This window comes from Canis lupus, chromosome 26 (genome assembly GCF_048164855.1).
Source record: "Canis lupus baileyi chromosome 26, mCanLup2.hap1, whole genome shotgun sequence".
NCBI classification, from domain to species: Eukaryota; Metazoa; Chordata; class Mammalia; order Carnivora; family Canidae; genus Canis; species Canis lupus.
The window spans coordinates 33,285,182-33,304,455 of record NC_132863.1 but is presented as its reverse complement, the minus strand read 5'-3'; the positions used below and the strand labels follow the sequence as shown (position 1 = coordinate 33,304,455).

General features: G+C 49.1%; 1 protein-coding gene and 1 long non-coding RNA gene across 12 annotated transcripts in view; one reads left to right on the top strand and one right to left on the bottom strand.

Annotated features, from left to right (window-relative positions):
* L3MBTL1 (L3MBTL histone methyl-lysine binding protein 1) overlaps positions 1 to 15,436 on the bottom strand; it is a 32,740-nt gene extending 17,304 nt beyond the window's left edge. For all 11 annotated transcript variants that reach the window (XM_072801068.1, XM_072801072.1, XM_072801071.1 and 8 more), the window contains exons 1-7: positions 15,349 to 15,436; positions 9,213 to 9,365; positions 8,825 to 9,051; positions 8,380 to 8,521; positions 7,976 to 8,126; positions 7,708 to 7,840; positions 6,988 to 7,072 (exon numbers count right to left, since the gene is read on the bottom strand). In XM_072801068.1, the coding sequence (XP_072657169.1) occupies positions 6,988 to 7,072; positions 7,708 to 7,840; positions 7,976 to 8,126; positions 8,380 to 8,521; positions 8,825 to 9,051; positions 9,213 to 9,348 (874 nt within the window). In that variant the 5' untranslated portion in view covers positions 9,349 to 9,365; positions 15,349 to 15,436. The remainder of the gene's footprint in view (positions 1 to 6,987; positions 7,073 to 7,707; positions 7,841 to 7,975; positions 8,127 to 8,379; positions 8,522 to 8,824; positions 9,052 to 9,212; positions 9,366 to 15,348) is intronic.
* LOC140618486 (uncharacterized) lies at positions 8,836 to 12,466 on the top strand. The gene is made up of 2 exons (XR_012018615.1): positions 8,836 to 9,080; positions 12,336 to 12,466. It is a non-coding gene; the product is annotated as an uncharacterized lncRNA (long non-coding RNA).
* Positions 15,437 to 19,274: the final 3,838 nt, after the last annotated feature.

Here is a 19,274-nt window from a genome sequence, read left to right as displayed (position 1 = left end):
CCACTGTCAGCAAAATTTGTAGAGCGCATAACTGAGGTCACAAAATCTCAGCCACAGAGGGATCCTGTTCTCTGACAAAGCTGAATGACAAGTCCTGAGCCAGAGGACTTAATTGCAGTGCCAACCAAGCTCACGGGAGAGAAGAGGAAAAGAGAAATGAAAGAGAAAACATGGGAGGAGGAAGAAATGGAGGAGCAAGATCACAAAGAAATTAGAAACTCTTGTTTTTCAATTTTTATTCCTCTGAACACAGAGAGACATGAATATCTGTATGTGTGCCCAGCATGCCCACAGAATAGAGATGGATTCTATGGCCCTCCCAGACACACACACACACACACACACATACACACACACACGTGCGCACACACTACAGTCAGGGCCTACAGCCCTGGGAGTCTCCAGGTCCTGGGGAAGGGGAGACCAATTCCCCTGCAGGAACTTCAGCTTAGCTGTGATGGAGACCTGGCCTCCAGCACTGAAGAGAATCATCCTTTAAAAACTAGAATACCTGGCAACATGTAAGGTTAGGCTCATAAGGTCAGCCTGAGCAGCCACAGATAATAAAGAGGCAACTTCTTGCAAAAGTCAATTCATATCCCTTGGGTAAACAGCTCCAGCTTCTTCTAGTAATTTCTATGCCTCAATTTTGTCATCTGCAGTATGCAGACAACTTCATCTACCAGAAAGTCATTGGGAGGAGTAAATGAGATGCTGTGAGTAAAAGATCCTCACACAATGCAAAGTACTGGTCTTGTGTTTCTGGTCTTTCTAGAGCTCTAACCAAGCCTGTCTTATCTGGAGTCTTCCTCAGCCATGCTGTGGCTCACTCAGCTACTGCCCTAGATCATTCAGATGTGGAGTGATCTGTCATTCAGGAAGACGCTTTTTTCTTTGGTTGGAACCTAAGTGGCTAGAAGCATCTTCCTAGGAGCTGCCTAAGTTCCCTGGTCACTGTACTGAGAGCCTCCAGAGCCCAATCATCTGACCCGGCTGGGCCAAAGCAAGGATTTTCTTCATTCACTTATCAACCAAGCCATCAGACTCTCTCAGAAACTTACACTGACACACCAACCTACACCACATGACTTCCCACTATCCTCTCTCCTGAGTGAAACCTGCATCCGAGCCACGTGGCTGAGTCTACTACAAAGAAAGGTTGCCTTTTTCTAATTGGGTCTACTCAGAAAGGGCACCTTTTTACAGTATGTCCCAAGGTACAGTATAGTCTCCCTGTGGACTGATCCTTTTTTTTTTTTTAAAGATTTTATTTATTTATGAGAGAGAGAGAGAGAGAGAGGGAGAGAGAGGCAGAGAACAGAGGCACAGGGAGAAGCAGGCTCTATGCAGGGAACCTAATGTGGGACCCGATCCCGGGACTCCAGGATCACGCCCTGAGCCGAAGACAGACGCTCAACCACTGAGCCACCCAAGGGTTCCCCTGATCCTCTCTTGACTTCCAGAAGTGTTCCTTTGCTTATTCCTGCTTCCTTAGACTAGAAGCTCTTGGTTAGCACTTTCTTCAGCTAGCTCAAGCTGTCCCAAACCAAACTTGTAACTTTTCCACCAAAGCTTGTGGCCTTCTCGGATAGTCTATTTCAGTCTCTGGTACCAGCATCTATTCAACCAGCCACATAGGCCAGGAATTTGGGAGGGATCCTTTATGTCTCATTTTTCACCCCTAGGATCCTTCAGTCCCTGAGTCCTGCTGACCCCAACTTCTAGCTGGCTCTTGAATCTATCCCCACCTCTCCATGCTCACTGTTCATTTTGCTTTGGGCCTGGTCCAAGAGCCTCTGGACTGAACTCTCTGCCTCAGATTCAGTCTATTACCAGAATAGCTCTAAAATAAAACTGGCTTATTTCTTTGCTTTAAAGTCTAGGATGGCTTCTGATTTACAATAAAAAAATACAAAAACTCAAACACCTTTCTGCAGCATACAAAGCTCTCCATGAACTAGCCTAATCATGCATTTCCATGACCCTGTGTGCTTCTGTGCCTTTGCACATTCTAAACCCTCTGCTTCAGAGATCCTGCCCCCACCCTGTCCCATCCTCCTATCCTCTTTCATCCTTCAAGACCCAGCTCTGGCACCTAGCACAAGGTTTTACACAGAAAGATGACCACCAAATGTTAAATAAATGACTAGAAGGATGGATATATGCATGCATGGATGTATGGATGCTTGGATGCATGGATGTGTGGGTGCATGCATAGATGGAATGTCACCACATCTACTCCATGAAGCCTTCCTCGGCTACATGAGGCAGAGTTTGTTCCGTGACAGTCCTTTGCACCTACATACCTTAAACAGAACACTTACTCTACCATTGCATAATAACTACCTGTTCATATATCTCTCCCTGACACCAGACTGTGAGCTCTCTAAAGGCTAGTATTGTGTTTTGCTTGTCTGAACTCTTATTTTTTTTTTAAAGATTTTATTTATTCATGAGAGACACAGAGAGAGACGCAGAGACACAGGCAGAGGGAGAAACAGGCTCCACGAAGGGGGCCCGATACGGGAATCGATCCCATGATTCCGGGATCACAACCTGAGCCAAAGGCAGACGCTCAACCACTGGGCCACCCAGGCGTCCCTGAACTCTTAGATCTCAATAAAGCTGGAAAGAAAAGAAACAGAGAAAGCACACATAGTAACAAGAGAAATAAAAAAGAGGATATCTACATATCCCACAGACTTTAAAAAGATAAGGGGAGTATTATGAACAACTTTACATCCTTCTGATACATTTCCTTCTTAATCACCCAGTTCATGCCTACGTCTGCACACCAGTGAAACTGTTCTCTTGAGACCCCAGGGCCACAGTCCAATGACTCATTCCTCAACTCTCTTGATCTCCATGTGCTACAACTCCCCTTCCAGCTGAGCATTTTCGTCTTGCTGAGCTCTCTTAGCTGGATTTTCCTCCTCTTCTCTTGTTGGCAGTGATTCTTCTTTCCCTCCCCTAAACCCAGCTACTCAGTGGTGAATCCCTGGAATGACAGTCATTCCCTCCCATTTTCTCTTTTACTGTTCACTCTCTTAGGAAGTTCCTTCAGAAAAAAAAAAAAAAAAAAAGGAAGTTCCTTCAGCATTGCTTCAGTCATTTAGGTAGAGATAATCTGCAAATTATTGGTTCTAGTCAGACTTTTCACTACAAGGTCAGAAAATGGAGAGCAGAAAATGTAAAGAGAAGAGCAGAATGCCATGATTAGGGAATAACCAATCACAAACAGTCAGCAGGGTGCCAGCCATGTGCTGGGTCCTTTCCTACAGATATATGTCTGTCTTCACCTCTTCCACAGCATGGCTAGCCAATTCATAATTAGTTCATTTTAAAACAGAAAACTTAATCAAGAGACCGCTATTTGTGTTCAACATATACCTTATATGGATCCATGCCTGGGAACACCAAACTCACGAGGCTGGGCTCCATAATGCTATGGTCTACTCTTTACCTGGCCTTCAGTTTCTAGTAAGTATAAATGGACCTTTCTGAAAACCTAACAGAAGCCATGGACCATCTCCCCAGGAAAATAAACAGTTCACAGAATTTTGAATGTAAATTTAGATTAGGGACCTTGATTAAGAAGGCATTTATAAGGGATCCCTGGGTGGCACGGTAGTTTAGCGCCTGCCTTTGGCCCAGGGCGTGATCCTGGAGACCCGGGATCGAATCCCACGTTGGGTTCCGGTGCATGGAGCCTGCTTCTCCCTCTGCCTGTGCCTCTGCCTCTCTCTCTCTCTCTCTCTCTGTGACTATCATAAATAAATAAAAATTAAAAAAAGAAGGAATTTATAAGAGATATACTGATTAATGACTTATATTGAATCACACACACATTGAATCACAACAATTTGCTGCCCAATTCCATATGGCACTCCTCATATTTTAATATAAAATGTGTTTCTCATATATAATTAAAAATGGCACGGCTCTGAATAAATATTTTTCCAAAGAAAATACATAAATGGCCAATAAGCACATGAAAAGATGCTCAACATCATTAGCCATCAGGGAAATGCAAATCAACAACCATAATGAGGGCCACCTGGGTAGCTCAGGAATTAAGCATCTGCCTTTAGTTCTTTAGTTTAGTTTAGGTCACAATCCCAGGGTCCTGGGATTGAGTCCCACACCAGGTTCCCCACAGAAGAAAAAAGTGGAAGCAACCCATACACCCACTGATTGATAAATAAAGTGTGATACATCCATACAATGCAATATCATTCAGCAATAAAAAGGAATGAGGTACTGATGCATGCTACAATGTGGATAAACCTTGAAAATGCTGTGCTAGGGCAGCCCTGGTGGCCCAGCGGTTTGGCGCTGCCTTCAGCCCAGGGCCTGATCCTGGAGACCCAGGATCGAGTCCCACATCGGGCTCCCTGTGTGGAGCCTGCTTCTCCCTCTGCCTGTCTCTGCCTCTCTCTCATGAATAAATAAATAAAATCTTTAAAAAAAAATAAATAAAATGCTGTGCTAAGTGAAAGAAGCCAGTCACACATGGCCATGTATTATCTGATCCCATTTATGTGAAATATTCAAAATAGGCAAATCCATATCCACAAAAAATAAACCTGGGGTTGCCTAGGACTACAGGAAGATGGGTGGTCTGGAGGGAATAGGTACAGGGTTTCTTTTTGGAATGATGGAAATGTTTTAAAATTAATTGTGGTGATGGCTGCACAATTCTGTGAATACACTAAAAACCACTGAATCCTACAAGTCAAATGGGTGAATTACATGGTATATCACTTACAATTCCATAAAGCTGTTAAAAAACTGTACTTTGTAAAGATATGTAAGAATTACTAACTGCAAAAAATGGATAAAGTGGACATGATCAAAATGAAAACATTTTTCTCCTTAAAAAACACCATTTACAAAGGAAAAAGCAAGCCATAGACTAGGGGAAAATATTTGTAACACATACAACTGACAAAGGACTTATATGCAGAATATACAAAGAATTAACAATAGGAAGATAAACAACCCAATTAAGAATGGGTAAAAATGAAAAAAAAAAAAAGAATGGGTAAAATGTGGGGTGCCTGGGTGGCTCAGTTGGTTAAGCATCCGACTCTTGAATTCAGCTCAGGTCATGATCTCAGGGTCATAAGATCGAGCCCTGTATTGGGCTCTGCCCAATCTAAAGCAGGAAGTCTGCTTTAGATTCTTTCTGGCCTTCTCCCTCTGCCCCTCCCATTCTCTAAAATAAATAAATAAATCTTAAAAATAAAAAGAGAGAGAGAGAGAATGGGCAAAAATCTATGTCTAAGGTAACTATAGGGAGGCAGAACAGGATGCTTGGAGGACTGCTCTGAATCTGAAAAGGCTCTAACAAGTTGACCCTGAAGAATGCCACCACAGATACCTGATGTGGATGTGGGCAGAATGAGAGGTGACACAAGAATATCAGAATTGCTATTAATGACTAAATATATTGTGAAGACTTTTACCATGGTAAGAAAATTAATCCTCACACAAAGCGGTCATTGAAAAGACAAAGCAGATACATGAGAGAGAGAGAGAGAGAGAGAGAGAGAGAGAGAGAGAGAGGGGCTGAGTACATACGTGAGTTATACAGCTCTAACTCTTTTTTTTTTTTTTTTTTTGGAACAGCTCTAACTCTCAAACTATTGGAACATTCCATCAGAACTAGATATGTCCTCCCTTACAACATGAACCCAGTAGCTAGCCATCCAACTGCCAAACAGAGTATAACATAAACTATAAACACAGGTTTTCCACACAGAGGACACTAAAGCAACCGTGCTACCTCCATCCCTCATGCTAGATTCTTCTGCCAAAAGACCCCAAAAACAAGTGGAAAAAAAATTAGCCATAAATGCAAATTTCTGTCAACTGATAGAGTATCTTCCCTTGAAAAAAGGAAAAAAGACAAAAGGGGGAAATATCCAGAAACCAATGCCACACCTATGTTCACAGTTGAGATGGCAAAAGGTATGAATCAAAAGATAATTGTGTACTGGTCAACAGGACCCAGCTAAAAGAATGATGGTTCATGAATCTATTTCCCTAAGTAAGACAAAGCAGTTGAGTGGTTAGACACTGTCTCCTATGAGAGCTATACTTTTGCTTCTGATGTGAGAGCCTTGGGTGAGAGACAGTAATGAAAATCTGGTTTGGTTGTGATGAGCAAAATTTCTAACAGGCACTACAGAGTTTGAAGCCCAGGACACAGACTGGGTTCCTCTGGCTGGTACTGGATCCATCAAGGCAGAATGTCCTAGGAACTCACCTCACCCTCTGGCTCTCTCTAAGATTCTTGCAACTGAACCATGGTCCGAGAGGAATTACCAACATGCAACTCATGCATTCATGTACTGATCAAACATTTGAAAGTCTATTCAACACTAGTCGCTGAGCTAAGCACCATGGATGCAATGATTAATAAAATAAATTGTTTTGAGGGAGGAAGATAGACATTCAACAAGCTGTTATAGAGTACCTAGATGATTACAAGTGTGATAAACGTTACTTAGCAATAGTTGACTAGAATCGAGAAGGCCTGAGGGCCAGAGCTGACTATTGAATGGCCTCTGTTCCCTTTCTTAGAACCAAAAGGCCAGAATGGGGCCTCAAATAGCAAGGTCAGTCCAATGACCAGTACAAACTTGCTCATACCACCAAAGGGAAGCAATGCCATGTGCTACCAAAAACTGTTTTAATCTTTGGATTCTGAACCTGAGAGTGAGGCCTATTCACATCTGGATAACAGAGGATAAACAAATACATGATATATTTCCCCCAAATACACATATGCTAACGCATAAACCAGAAACATTGTCTCTCTCTCATTTTCTCTCGCTCACACGCAAATTTATACTCATCTATATATGTACCATCACATACATGACCCTTACTCCCAGCCTCACACCTCCAAAAGTGTATACACACATCACATCAACATACACACACACACACACACACACACATACACAGAGGCCACCATACCAGGCTGGCTGTTGTTCCACTCCTCACTTTCTGGGGTGCTAGCAGTCGGTTGTCCCTCTGGATCCTTTCCTTCTTCTTGCTTCTCCTGTAGGAAGGCGAGCCCGATTCGTGTCCTCATGGGTTGAGGTGAAGCCTCAGACTTTATTCCAGGCCCCTGCCTGGCTGTTTGGTCACATGGTGTACTGTCCCAACCAAGTGGAATTCCTTCTAGGCTACCAGCAGGAACACAGCTCCAGCAGACAACCTCCTACCACGTGGGTGCAAACTCACATGAGCATACAGCCCCTAGTTACACGGTCTGACTGTAATCCTCCTCATTCCTCAGACCTGCTGTGTGTTGATTTTACTTGCCCACTGGAACTTTCATGCTCTGCCTCTTCCAGCTTCTCTGCAACAGTCTCTGCCTCTGGCCTCGTGACTGGATCCAGTGATGGAGCTTTCCATCTGCCTACACATCTACTTGGGTACCGGTTTATGTGAATGTGATTTAGCCCTGACACTAGACAGAGATGGGAGCCCCAGAAAAGCAAAAGGGTGATTTAATCATTTTCCTCTAACCAAGTACAGGACCTGGATCAAAACGGGACCCTAAAATACGATGACTGACTCATCATGTATCTCCTCTTGCCTGGCCCTACCACCTGGATTAATGGAGAGGACAGTGGGCATTGGCATGTAGCCTCTAGCCTCCCCTTCCCCTCCCCACTGCCCTCTTCCTACCAGGGCCTCAGGCTCTGACTCCTCCTCTGATGGGCTGTGGTATTCCCTGCGCTTCCTCTTCTTCATGGGTTTGAGAAGCTCAGAAGTGCTGGTGCAGGAGTTCTGGCCTGAGGAGTTCTCCACGATGACTGACCTGAGGGACAGAAGGCCTGAGAGAAAGAACCTCCCACCCTGCACCACCCAGTCCCTCTCCTGAGCCCTGAGCAGGAATGGTGAATGCCCCCCCACCCCAAGGCAGAGCAAGCAGGGTTGCAATCCCCCCCCTCACCGCTCTTGGAACAGCTGGGGGCAGTCATCTTTGGAGGAAGCAGGATCTGGACCTGCACTTTGCTGAGGTCCACACTCCTGGCACTGACAGGTGCCATCCTCTTCCGGGGGGTTCTGCGGAGGGTCTTCTGGAGGATCCTGGGGGAGGTCCGCTGTGGGGGCCAGAGGGGCCTCAGGCCTCGCAGCCACACAGCCGCGCCCAGGCTCCGCCCCCCTCGGGCTCCCCTGGACGGGCGCCCCCACGGCCTTCTCCCCTCAGGACAGTCCCGGGGTGGACCTGCAGAACCCAGGCCAGCCACCCCATCCTCCCCTCCCCAACACGCCCCCCGCCCGTGAAGACCCCCCAGGGAGCTCCGGCCCGCCGCACCCGGGCAGGGCCCCAGCCTGGGGCCTGGAGGGTCCTACCCGGCGGCTGGGTGCCCGCATCGCCACCTCCCGCCGGGGCCTCGCGGTCTTCACAGTCGGCCACACCTTCCGGCCGCAGCTCGGGGCTCGGGGGCTGCTCCGCTCCCACCATGTTCAGCGGCGCGTACTCGCTTATCCGGAACTGGAGCGTGGGAGGGTCTGAGGCCGGGACTCCCGCCCCCTCCGGCCCGCCTCCGAGCGGCAGGGTCCCCGCCCGCCGCCTCACCCCGCAGGGCTCGGCTCGCGGTGCCTCGCGCAGGCCGCGCCCCCAGCAGCCCGCCAGGCTCCGAGCGCCTCCACGCAAGCCACGCGGCTCGAGTCCCTCACCCGGAGCCGCCCCCCCGCCCCCGGCCCCGCCCCCCGCCGCGAGCCCCGCCCCCGGCCCGGCCCCGCCCCCCCGCCGCGAGCCCCGCCCCCCCCCCCGCCAATCCCCGCAGACACCGACCCGCAGGCCGCTCCCAGGAGGCGGGGCCGTGGCCTCGGTCCACTCCAGGAGCCGCACGGTGGCGGCGCTGGCGCTGGCCGCAGGCTCCGCGCTCAACTGCGGCAGAACGGTGGCCGTGACAGGTAGGCTGCCGGCCACGCGCTCCGGGGCGCCCACATGGATCGGCTCCCGCGGAAAACAGGAAACATCCAGGGCACTGCTGGGCAGACCAAGGGTGGCTGAGCCGGCTGCGAACAAATAGACAGACATGGCACAGGTGAGCCTCGTGGCCCCGCCCCATGCATGTGTGTAGGCAGGTGAAAGTACGTCCTTCCCGGGATCCACACCCGCTCAGGCAGGTAGGTATGGGGATGCTCCCCCCACCCCGGGGGCCCCTGGCTTGGCCCACCTGGGATGATGAAGGCGGTAGCCGGCAGGTGAGAGCCGGAACCTGGGCTGTCTCTGGCCACCAGGTGCACGTTGACCTCTCCTGTGGAGGGCCCCTTCAGTGTCCTCAGCATCTCCATTTCAGCATTCCCCTCCATCCTGGTAGGCCTACAAGCTGAACACAACCCCCACGATGATCAAGGAGGAAGGGGGCTTTGAGGAGGAGCTGGTCACCCTCATGCTGGCAACCTGCAGAGGAAACCCTCAGCCCTAAGGAAAGCAGGGTGTCTTAGGAGAATAACATGAAGTCTGGCTCCTGGCTGTAACCAGGTCACCCAGGCAAGGGCTCTTGCCAGGCCCTGCATCTCCCCCAGACTCTGGAAGATGGGCATGGGTGAGGGTGCTCTGTAAACTGTGATATACAGAACTGACTCTGGGAGTACGTCTCAGGTCAAGGTTCCATCTGGCTAGCAGTCATGGCATAGCCCAGGCTAAGTCCAAATTCCTCTCTTCTGAACCCCTACCCCAGCTCCACGAGAATCAATCTCTTCTTCCTGTGGGGGTTTAGAGCCCTCAAGTATCAGGTCGGGTTCTCTCTCACTCGTAAGGTCCATTTTCCTGGGAGGTGATCCTCTCCGATCACATTCTTTTGTTTGAGAACCCAGGTAGTGCATGACTTTAGTATAATAAAGCAAGGGCAAAAGAGGTATTGAGCAAGTAAATACATGGGGAGAAAAAGAACTAATGACATAACAAGTATAGTTAATATTTATCATTTACTTAACTCCCTAAATGTATTGGCCACTGTCCTAATGCCTTACCAGCACTGTCCAGGAGAATTTTCTGTAATGATGGGAATGTCTCATGCCTACATTGCCCAACAGAGTAGCCACTAGCCACATGTGGTTACTGAAAAGTGGCTGGTGTAAAAGAGCTGAATTTTTCAATCTTAAATTTAAATAGTCATGGTGCCCATAGTCACTGTATTGGACGGTAAAACTTAACATATATTAAAATTGGCCTGTCGGCTGCATCTTCTTTTTTTTTTAATTTTTATTTATTTATGATAGTCACACACAGAGAGAGAGAGGGGCAGAGACACAGGCAGAGGGAGAAGCAGGCTCCATGCACCGGGAGCCGGATGTGGGATTCGATCCCGGGTCTCCAGGATCGCGCCCTGGGCCAAAGGCAGGCGCTAAACCGCTGCGCCACCCAGGGATCCCTGCATCTTCAAAACACATCTCAAAGTCTGACTTCTGTCCAGCTCCTTGCTGCCATGCTAGTCCCAACTGCCATCAGCTCTCCTTGGACTTCAGAAACCACCTCCTACCTCATCAACCTTCTTCCTCTTTTGCCCCCGCCCCCAGTCTACTCTGGTAAGAGAAAGCTTAAAAAATGTAAACCAAATCACATAATTTCCCTATCTAGATTCTTTCATAGCTGTCCACTGCCCTTGTCAAAGTGCTTTACCCTATAGAATCTGATCCCTGGGGCAGCCCGGTGGCTTAGCGGTTTGGCACCTGCCTTTGGCCCAGGGGGGGATCCTGGAGACCCGAGATCGAGTCCCATGTCAGGTTCCCTGCATGGAGCCTGCTTCTCCCTCTGCCTGTGTCTCTGTGTCTGTCTCATAAATAAATAAGTAAAATCTTAAAAAAAAAAAAAAAAAAAGAAGAATCTGTCCCCTGTCTTCCTCTTGGACTCCATTCTCCACCACTCTTCCTCTGTTCTCCACCCCCAACAAATACTAGTTTCCTTCTACTGATTAACAAACATATTCCCACCTCAGAGCCCTTGATCCTTGTTCCTCCCTCTGCTTAGAATGCTCCTCCCCAAGCTCTGGCCTGGCTGTCCACTTCTAATCCTCCACACCCTGGCTCAGTGGTCACCTCAGAAGAGGCCTTTCCTGGCCAGTCGGTTTAAAGCAGCACACCCTTCACCCACTCCACCACTGCTTATCCTACTACTGTGTTGATTTCCTTTGCATCCTTCATTATAACCAATAACAATCTTCATTTACTTAATAGAGTTTGATTGGTCATCCCCATTGAAATGGAAGTTCCATGAAGGCAAAGATTGTATCTGTCTTGTTCACTGCTATTCACTCAGTATTTGTTGGGCACACAGCAGGTGCTAAATAAATGTGTTGGATTTCAGTAATTTCAACTTAATAAAAAGCTCTGTATGTGTGATTGATACCTGGTTGCTTTAAGGTGTTAGCAATACTTGAAAATGGCTTCTGGCATACAGGTTAAAGGAAAACATGGCCTCTGCTCAAGACAGACTTAGGACAGTGTGAATCTCAGCTCCAGCACTTAACACCTCTGATGCTGAGTAAGTAGCTTACTCGACGTGAGCCTCAGTTTCCTTGTGTGTAAAATAAATGCAGTAATGATATCTACCTCAAAGCGTTCTGGTGAAGATCACATGGGAAAAACATGTGGTCTTGATAGCAGCAGGCCTTCAACAAACACCAATCTACTCCCGTTTAACAGAAATTCCAGGGGGTTTGGTAGCTTCCGGTGGGTAACGATAAAGTGGAAGCTGCTTGTTGGCAAAGTCGGCTTGGACAGGTTGCTATCTCTCCAACCCCCCTCCCTCCTGCTGGTCTTTCTTGTGCACATTTATTTTCCAGCTTTTCCTCCCTAAAATACAGAGTCCATCCTCTATATTATATATAATCAGGCAGGCAAAGGCTAAGTAGAAAACCTGATTAATGAAGGCAACACTCAAACCAAGGTGTTTCTCGTTAAAATTTTATAAAATAGAATTCCCTGAATTTCAATTCTAATTATTTTGCTTTGTTGACGTACTGACATAAGTAACTGACGTACCACTTTAAGTTCTTTTAAATAGCCAATCTTTTTTTTTTAAGATTTTTTATTTATTTATTCATGAGAGACACGCAGAGAGAGAGGCAGAGACACAGGCGGAGGGAGAAGCAGGCTCCTCACAGGGATCCTGATGTGGGACTAGATCCCTAAACTGGGATCATGCCCTGAGCCAAAGGCAGACGCCCAACCATTGAGCCACCCAGGCATCCCAGAATCAATCTCTTTATTCAAAACCTTGGCAGTCACTAAGAGTGAGTGTGTGGTTACTCCTGGAAGAACTCTGTTCCTGTTTCAAAACCTCTCTCATGTTTCAGGTGTGTCCAGGAAGGCTGGCTGAGGGGACTGCCCTGCTGTGCAAGTCTGTTGCTCTTGTTTCAGCAAACACTGGAGGGCCAACGAGGTGTCAGCTCCATTCTGTGCTCTGGGAATACAGTCTCAAACAAGACAGAGTGCTCTCGTGAAGCAAATATTGGAGAAATAAGGGGTAACGTTGGGCTGGAGATGTAAATTTGAGAGCCATCGTGTAAAGCTGGCTTTTAAATCCACAGAACTGAGTATAAAGAAAAAGGCAGGAGCTTTGGAGCTCACCAAGATTTATAGGTTGGGAAGAGGAAGATCTGGTAAAAGAGCCTGCTGTCAGGTCGGAGGGGATCCAGAAGAGTCTGAGCTTCTGGAGGACACATGACGGAAGTTTTCAGGACAGTGGGACTGCTCAATGGTGTGAAATGCCACTGACAGATCAAGTCAGGTGAGGGCTGAGAGCTGACCACTGGGGCAATAAGGAGGTCCTTAGAAACCCTAACAGGAGCCACTTCTGAGGAGCTGTGGATACAAAAAAAAAAAAAAAAAAAAAAACCGATCCGGGTAGGTTCTAGAGACAGATCATGGATTAGCTCAGTATTTGTTGGGCACCTGCTATGTGCTAGGTACTATTCTAGGCAATGCAGATTTGTCAGTGAACAAAACAAATACCTCTGCCACAGACTCTATGTTCTAGCAGGGGAAACTGACAAAAAGGATTGCTCCTCGTAGAGAATGGGAGGAAGGGAAGTGGAAACGATGGGATGAGCAACTCTCTCAAGGAGTTGTGCTGTGAAGGAGGAGAGCATGGAACTGGGGGACATGTTTGGAGAGTGATGTGGCCTCACATCACTGGAAGGGGTGTGGGTGTTTGTTGGTTTGTTTTTAAATAGGAGATGGTACAGCAAGTTTTTACCTGATGAAAATGAGCCTGTGGAGAGGAAAAAAACGGACAGTGCAGGGGGAAGAGAATAATTCTAGAAGACAAGTCCTTGAATATGCAGGAGGAAAGAGGATCCAGTGCATCTGTGATGTTGGGACCCAACACATGTACTTGCGGGCTTCTGACTAGCAGCACCTACTGTTTCTGTGCTCTTCCTCCCCAGCTAGACCATGCATTCTTCTGAGGCCTATAACTGCTTTCTCTGTGATTTGAATTCACTCTTCCTCTCCTGCTGCCTCCCCTTGTGTTTCCAGCTCAAGCAGCATTTTGATAAACATTGTCTCACTTGGTACACACACAGTGGCACAACCATTCTCAAATGGCTCCCAGGCCTAAGCCAGGTCCCAGGAACCCATCCACTCCTATCCCTACAACCTGGTCACACCCTCAGAAACCCACTAATGTGTCCTCTGCGTATATTGTTCCTTTCCACATCCCATAGGTCTGCAAAAATCCTAATCATCCTCCGAGATCCACCTTGAGTGACACCTCTTCTTTGAAGCCTTCCCAGAATCCACCCCACCAAAGTTAATCATCCCCTGGGCTGTGCTCCACTCCACCACAGTCTAACTATGCATTAACTTGTCTGTCTCCCCCATGAGACCGAACAAAGCAGTTGATGTGCAAAAAGCCTGACAGAGAGGCTGCACTCAACAAATCGTCACCGTCACCAAATGAATGAATCAGAGAGCTGGGAGTAAAAAGTAGTCAACAAAATAAGAAACGATGGTTTTGAATCCATAAAAGGTCTAGCCATTCTTGCCTTTGGGATTAAAATACGATCTCCCCTGGCTGTGCTGCTCAGAGGCTAGGCGAGGAGGGGATAAAGTGGGACATCTCTGCTGCCCTGAAGGTTGTCAGCTTCCCTGGGAACTGCCCTCAGCCAGGGGAGCTGCCTCGCCCAAGTGCCCTCTCCTGGAAGCAGCCATCCTGTCAGACTAGTTGATAAGGGGAATAAAGGCCTCGCCCCCCTGGCCTCAATTTGGTGTATCTCAGCAGGGCCCTGTCGCCTCCAGAGCTTCCCTTGGGACTGGCTGAGGCCTCTGTTGGGACTACACTGGCTGTCCCAACTTCTGCCAACCACATTGCCATCTTCGCTGTCCTACAGGTGATATTCCCAAGGGCACTCCAGTAAACCTGCGCCCACATCTCCCTCTGGGAGTCTGGTTCCAGGGAACCTGACCTAAAACAGCCATTGGGTCCCGGGCCCAGCGCGGCTGTCGGGCACATAGCACTTGCTCAGTAAATATTTGTTGAATGAGCATGTCCCCGTTTATCTTCTCGTCGTCTCTCCGCTAAGGTTCCTCCCAGCTGCTTGCCGCTCAAGGCCTCGAATACAGCAGACGCTCACCCAAAGCCCTGGCTCTCGGTGTCGGGGGTGGGGGGCTGGCGCCCCGGCACCTCCCCGCCCCGAGCGCACCCCAACACACGCAGACGCCCAGCGCCACGGAGCGCCACAAACTTGGGGCCTGCCCCCCGCGGCGGCGGCCGGGCGGCGGGAGCGGGCGGGCCGGCTCCGGGGTCGGCGCCCTCCGGGGACCAGCACCCAGGGCGGCGGGCGCGGCGCCCACGGGCCCGTCGGCTCCGCGCAACGGTTACTTTTTAAAAAACCCAAAATGGCGGAATTCTTTTTATTCTTTCTCTTTGTGGCAAAATAGTAATAATCCCATTTCCCGTTACAAAAATCGGAAATCAACGCTAGGAAAAAGAAAGTTTGCCAAATGACCCATTTCCCAAGAAACCCCGAAGCCCGCCCTCTACACCCTCCGTCGTATTAATGAAAAACTCTTAATTGACTGCATTTCGCTACCAGCAGAGCCGCCGCCTCCCCCGCCCGCGGTCGCCCCCGCAGCCCCCGCCCCCCGCCCGCGCCCCTCCGCGGACCCCCTCCGCCCCGCTCCCCGCGCCCCCTCCCCAGCCCGCGCCCCCCGCCGGCGGCGCTCGCCACGGGCCGCGCACCGGGCACCGCGCACCGGGCACCAGGCACGGGCGGCGGGCGGGCGGCGGGCGGCGGGCGGCGGGCGGCGGGCGGCGGGCGGGCGGCCTTCCGCACCCCGGGCCGATCCCCGCCGCGGACTCCCTACCTGCGAGGCCCGCCCGCGGCCGCCCGGCGCCGAGCTGCCTCCCGAGCCCCGAGCCCCGCGCGCCGCGCGCCTGCGCGCACAGGGGGCGGGCCCGTCTCCCTGCAGGACGCGGGGCGCCGAGCGCGCGCCGAGCCGGGGCGCGGGGCGCGGGCCGGGCCGCGGGGGCCCGGGGGCTTCTCCCCCTGCAGCCGGGCCGCTGCGCGGGCGAGGCGGGTGGAGATGCATCCACGGCCGGCAGCGCGCAGCGGGGCGCGGGACCCGCCGAGCCGGAGGGAGCGCCCGCTGGGCCCCCGCTGCGTGCTCAGTGACAAAAGAGGGGGCCGCGCTCCCGCACGCACAGCGGCCGGGTCGCCTTCCCGCGGCGCCGCCACACCCCCCGCCCCCCGAGAAGGGGCTCCGATCCCGACCCCACCAGGCGTAAGGGGCAGCATTAGCCGCGCCTGCGTTTAGACGACCCTAGGGCACGGCTGCTGGGGTGACCCGGACATCACCGTATCCTCCTGGCGCTCCCATTTCTCCATTTGTAAAGACTTGCCTACTTCGTGGCACACGGTTCTCGTGTTGCCCTGAGCAAGTCACTGCTTCTCTGCGCTTCAGTCATTTCTCTGTTGCTGGTTCTTACAGCACAAAATACCTATTCATCACAAGCTGTAGCTTCACATAGATTTGTGTAATTGGAGAGGTTGAAAGACTGCAAGCTCCAAGAGTTTCTGTATCCTTAGTGCCTAGCTGGACACTGAGTGGGTGCTCAATAAATACCTGCTAATAATATCTTGCATGTGGATGAAAACAGGGCAACTCTTAGTATAGCTTAGACCCGAGGGCCCACCCCCTCCACCCGCACGAAAAGATTTAACCTAATCCCTTATTTTAACGGAAAAGGACACTGAGATCCATTTGACCTAAGGTCATGGCCACGGGTCAGACCTCCAGGCTTCCGACTTCCAGTTCAGATGAAAAAAGGATTCCTAATTAATTGCAGGCAAATTCCCCCAAATTCTGATTGTCAGGTTTAAATTTATGCAGACTTTATTCTGGTTGCCACGCCAACGCATTACATGTGTTCTTCCTTGCTGCAATGTCAATTTTTAATCACGTCTCATATTATTGGGAACAGAACTGCATCAGTTGAGGACGCTGGTTGCCATAACAATGGAAGTCTCTTTATACACACCGATACACACACAACCATCCACTCTTTTTTTTCTCTCCTCTCTACCCAGACTGCTTGTTCTAGATTTTCCAAAAGGTTTATTTTAGGTATTCGGATTACAAGAAAGTGATGAAACTACACAAACACATGGCTTCTCAATTACAAATGCATCTTGCAGACAGTGATTCAGACAGACAAGTGGAATCTGAGCTAGCAGGATGTAGGAACCAACCAACATGAGTTGCTGAGACAGGATTGTTCTGCCGGTTAACAGTATGAACAGGTGGTCCTGATACTTTCGATGGTCTTGCTTGCCTGACGGGGACATCAGGGATGGAGAGCTCCTCCCAAGCTGGTGTTTTCTGGGGGAAGTTGTCTCTCTCATAGCCAGCATTTGTTCTGCTGCTCCAGTATGCTCTCAGGAGCATGGGAGCAAGTCCAGTTCTTCCCTCTGGTGACAGACCCCTCTTGTGCAACTCAATAGCTCTCAGTTGTCTTCTCCAAGTTAATCTTCTACCTGAGTGGGCCTAAATTTGAAATGTTAATAGAAGCGCTGGGAAAACTGTTTTAAGCAGCCCACACCTATTTTTACAGAATTTAATTCACCATTGGGGCAGTCTATGTATTTTAGGAAAATCATAAAATGTGCCCTTTGTGTTCAGTGTGGAAACACTTCTGGTTCCAACATGACAGATTTTACTAATAGGGAGCCCCTTCTAGCATAAACACCCCCAAAATCCTGTGTAAAATATTACAAGAAAAAAGCAAGCAAAGGAAGAAGAGTAAAGTCATGTCTGAATTTGCAAGAAAAGGTAACCAGCAGGAGTCAGAAACAAAAAGAGGGAAACAGAGCAATAGGGAGGGAGGTGGCCTGGTGTCTGGCTTGTCCTGAAGTGGTCATAGGGACTTGGGTTTCATCGCACACTTAATGGCAGGAAATGGGATCTTAAGTCCAGTTGATACTGCGAATAGAAACTGAAACCAGTATAGACTGGACACCTCCAGGTGTGGGCTCCATAGGGGGAAAGGCAAGGGAGACCCAAGTTTCCAAATAGAATCAGCTTCAGGTCCTGCTCTCCCCCAGGGCATGGGTTTACATTACCCAGAACATCAGATATTGACAAAATTTTTATTTGATTTTGGGAATGAAACCTTAAGTTTGTAACTGCTAGAATTTGTTTTCAGTGAGGGCCAGAGTCTCAGCTATTTCCCTTAACTCCAGGCTGCTAAATATCGGAACCTTGTCCTCAACATACTGGTAAAATTCCACTTAGGAAGACGCTGAGGAACCTAACAAAAAAGAATCACTCAATCACGGGTATCCCTGGGTGGCTCAGCGGTTTAGCGCCTGCCTTTGGCCCAGGGCGTGGTCCTGGAGTCCCGGGATCGAGCCCTACATTGGGCTCCCAGCATGGAGCCTGCTTCTCCCTCCTGTGTCTCTGCTTCTATGTCTATCATAAACAAATAAATAAATCTTTAAAGTCAAGATATGTTCATATTCTGTTGTTGGACAAATTAGTGACTTAAAACAGCATAAATTTATTACCTTGTAGTTCCGGAGGCCAGAAGCCCAAATTGGATCTCCAAGAAAGTCCAGTACCAAGGACTTTCTTCTGAAAGAATTAGCTTGTCAGTGGCTGGGGGAGGCGGGGGAACATCACTCAGGAAAGGTGGTCCAAGAACCTGAGGTCTCTGTACAAGCCATTATGTTGCTTTGCTTTGGCTCTATCTGCTTCAGGCCATCTTCTAATTTCATTTATCAGACACCTACATATCCTACTGCATTTGGGCTGCTAGAAGAGACCACCATAGACTAGACTAGATGGCTTACAACAGAAAGTTATTTCTCACAGTTCTGGAGGCCCGAAAATCCAGGATTAAGGTGCTGCAGATTTCATGTCTAGTGAAGGCCTACTTCTTGTCTTTACAGCCAGCCATCTCCTTGCTGTGTCCTCACATGGCAGAAGGGGCAAGGGAACTTTCTGGGGTCTTTTATAAGAGTGCTAATTGATTCGTGAGGGCTCCACCTTCATGTCCTAATTACCTCCCAGAATCCCTGCCTCCAAATACTATCACACTGGAGATTGGCCTTCAACATGAATTTAGGGGGGAGATATGAACATTCAGTCCATAGCACTTCATATCCCATAATCAGCTGTTTAGAATGGGGTTGCTAGGGACTTCCTTCCAATCTCCCTTCTTCCACTTAAGGAACACATTACATTCATTGGCTTTCTGATACAAGGCAGGTACTTGGGCAATGTTGGCCATTATGGGGGTGGCAGAGTGCGTGTATCGCCCTTAGAAGTTTATCTACTGAGAGGCAAAAATAAAGTTCCTTGGTGTACTTGTTAACTCAAGAACCTCTTCCTGGCTTTGATGAGCAAATGAAAAAAGCCAACTTTTACAACTTTGCTTGAGCAACATCAAGTAAGTGTAAGGTTTTATACTTTATTGAAATAGGAAATACTTGTTATATTAGGGTCATGACAGGAAACATAGCACACACTTTGAAGATAATTTAATAGATGGTGTTTTTAAAGGTGTGGGCAGGTGGTTGGAAAATCACAATTGTTAGCAAAAGACCACGGGGGCTGGGGAGACAGTGCTTAAAGAGGAACAACATGTAGGGATCCCTGGGTGGTACAGCGGTTTAGCGCCTGCCTTTGGCCCGGGGCGCGATCCTGGAGACCCGGGATCGAATCTCACGTCGGGCTCCCGGTGCATGGAGCCTGCTTCTCCCTCTATGTCTCTGCCTCTCTCTCTCTCTCTC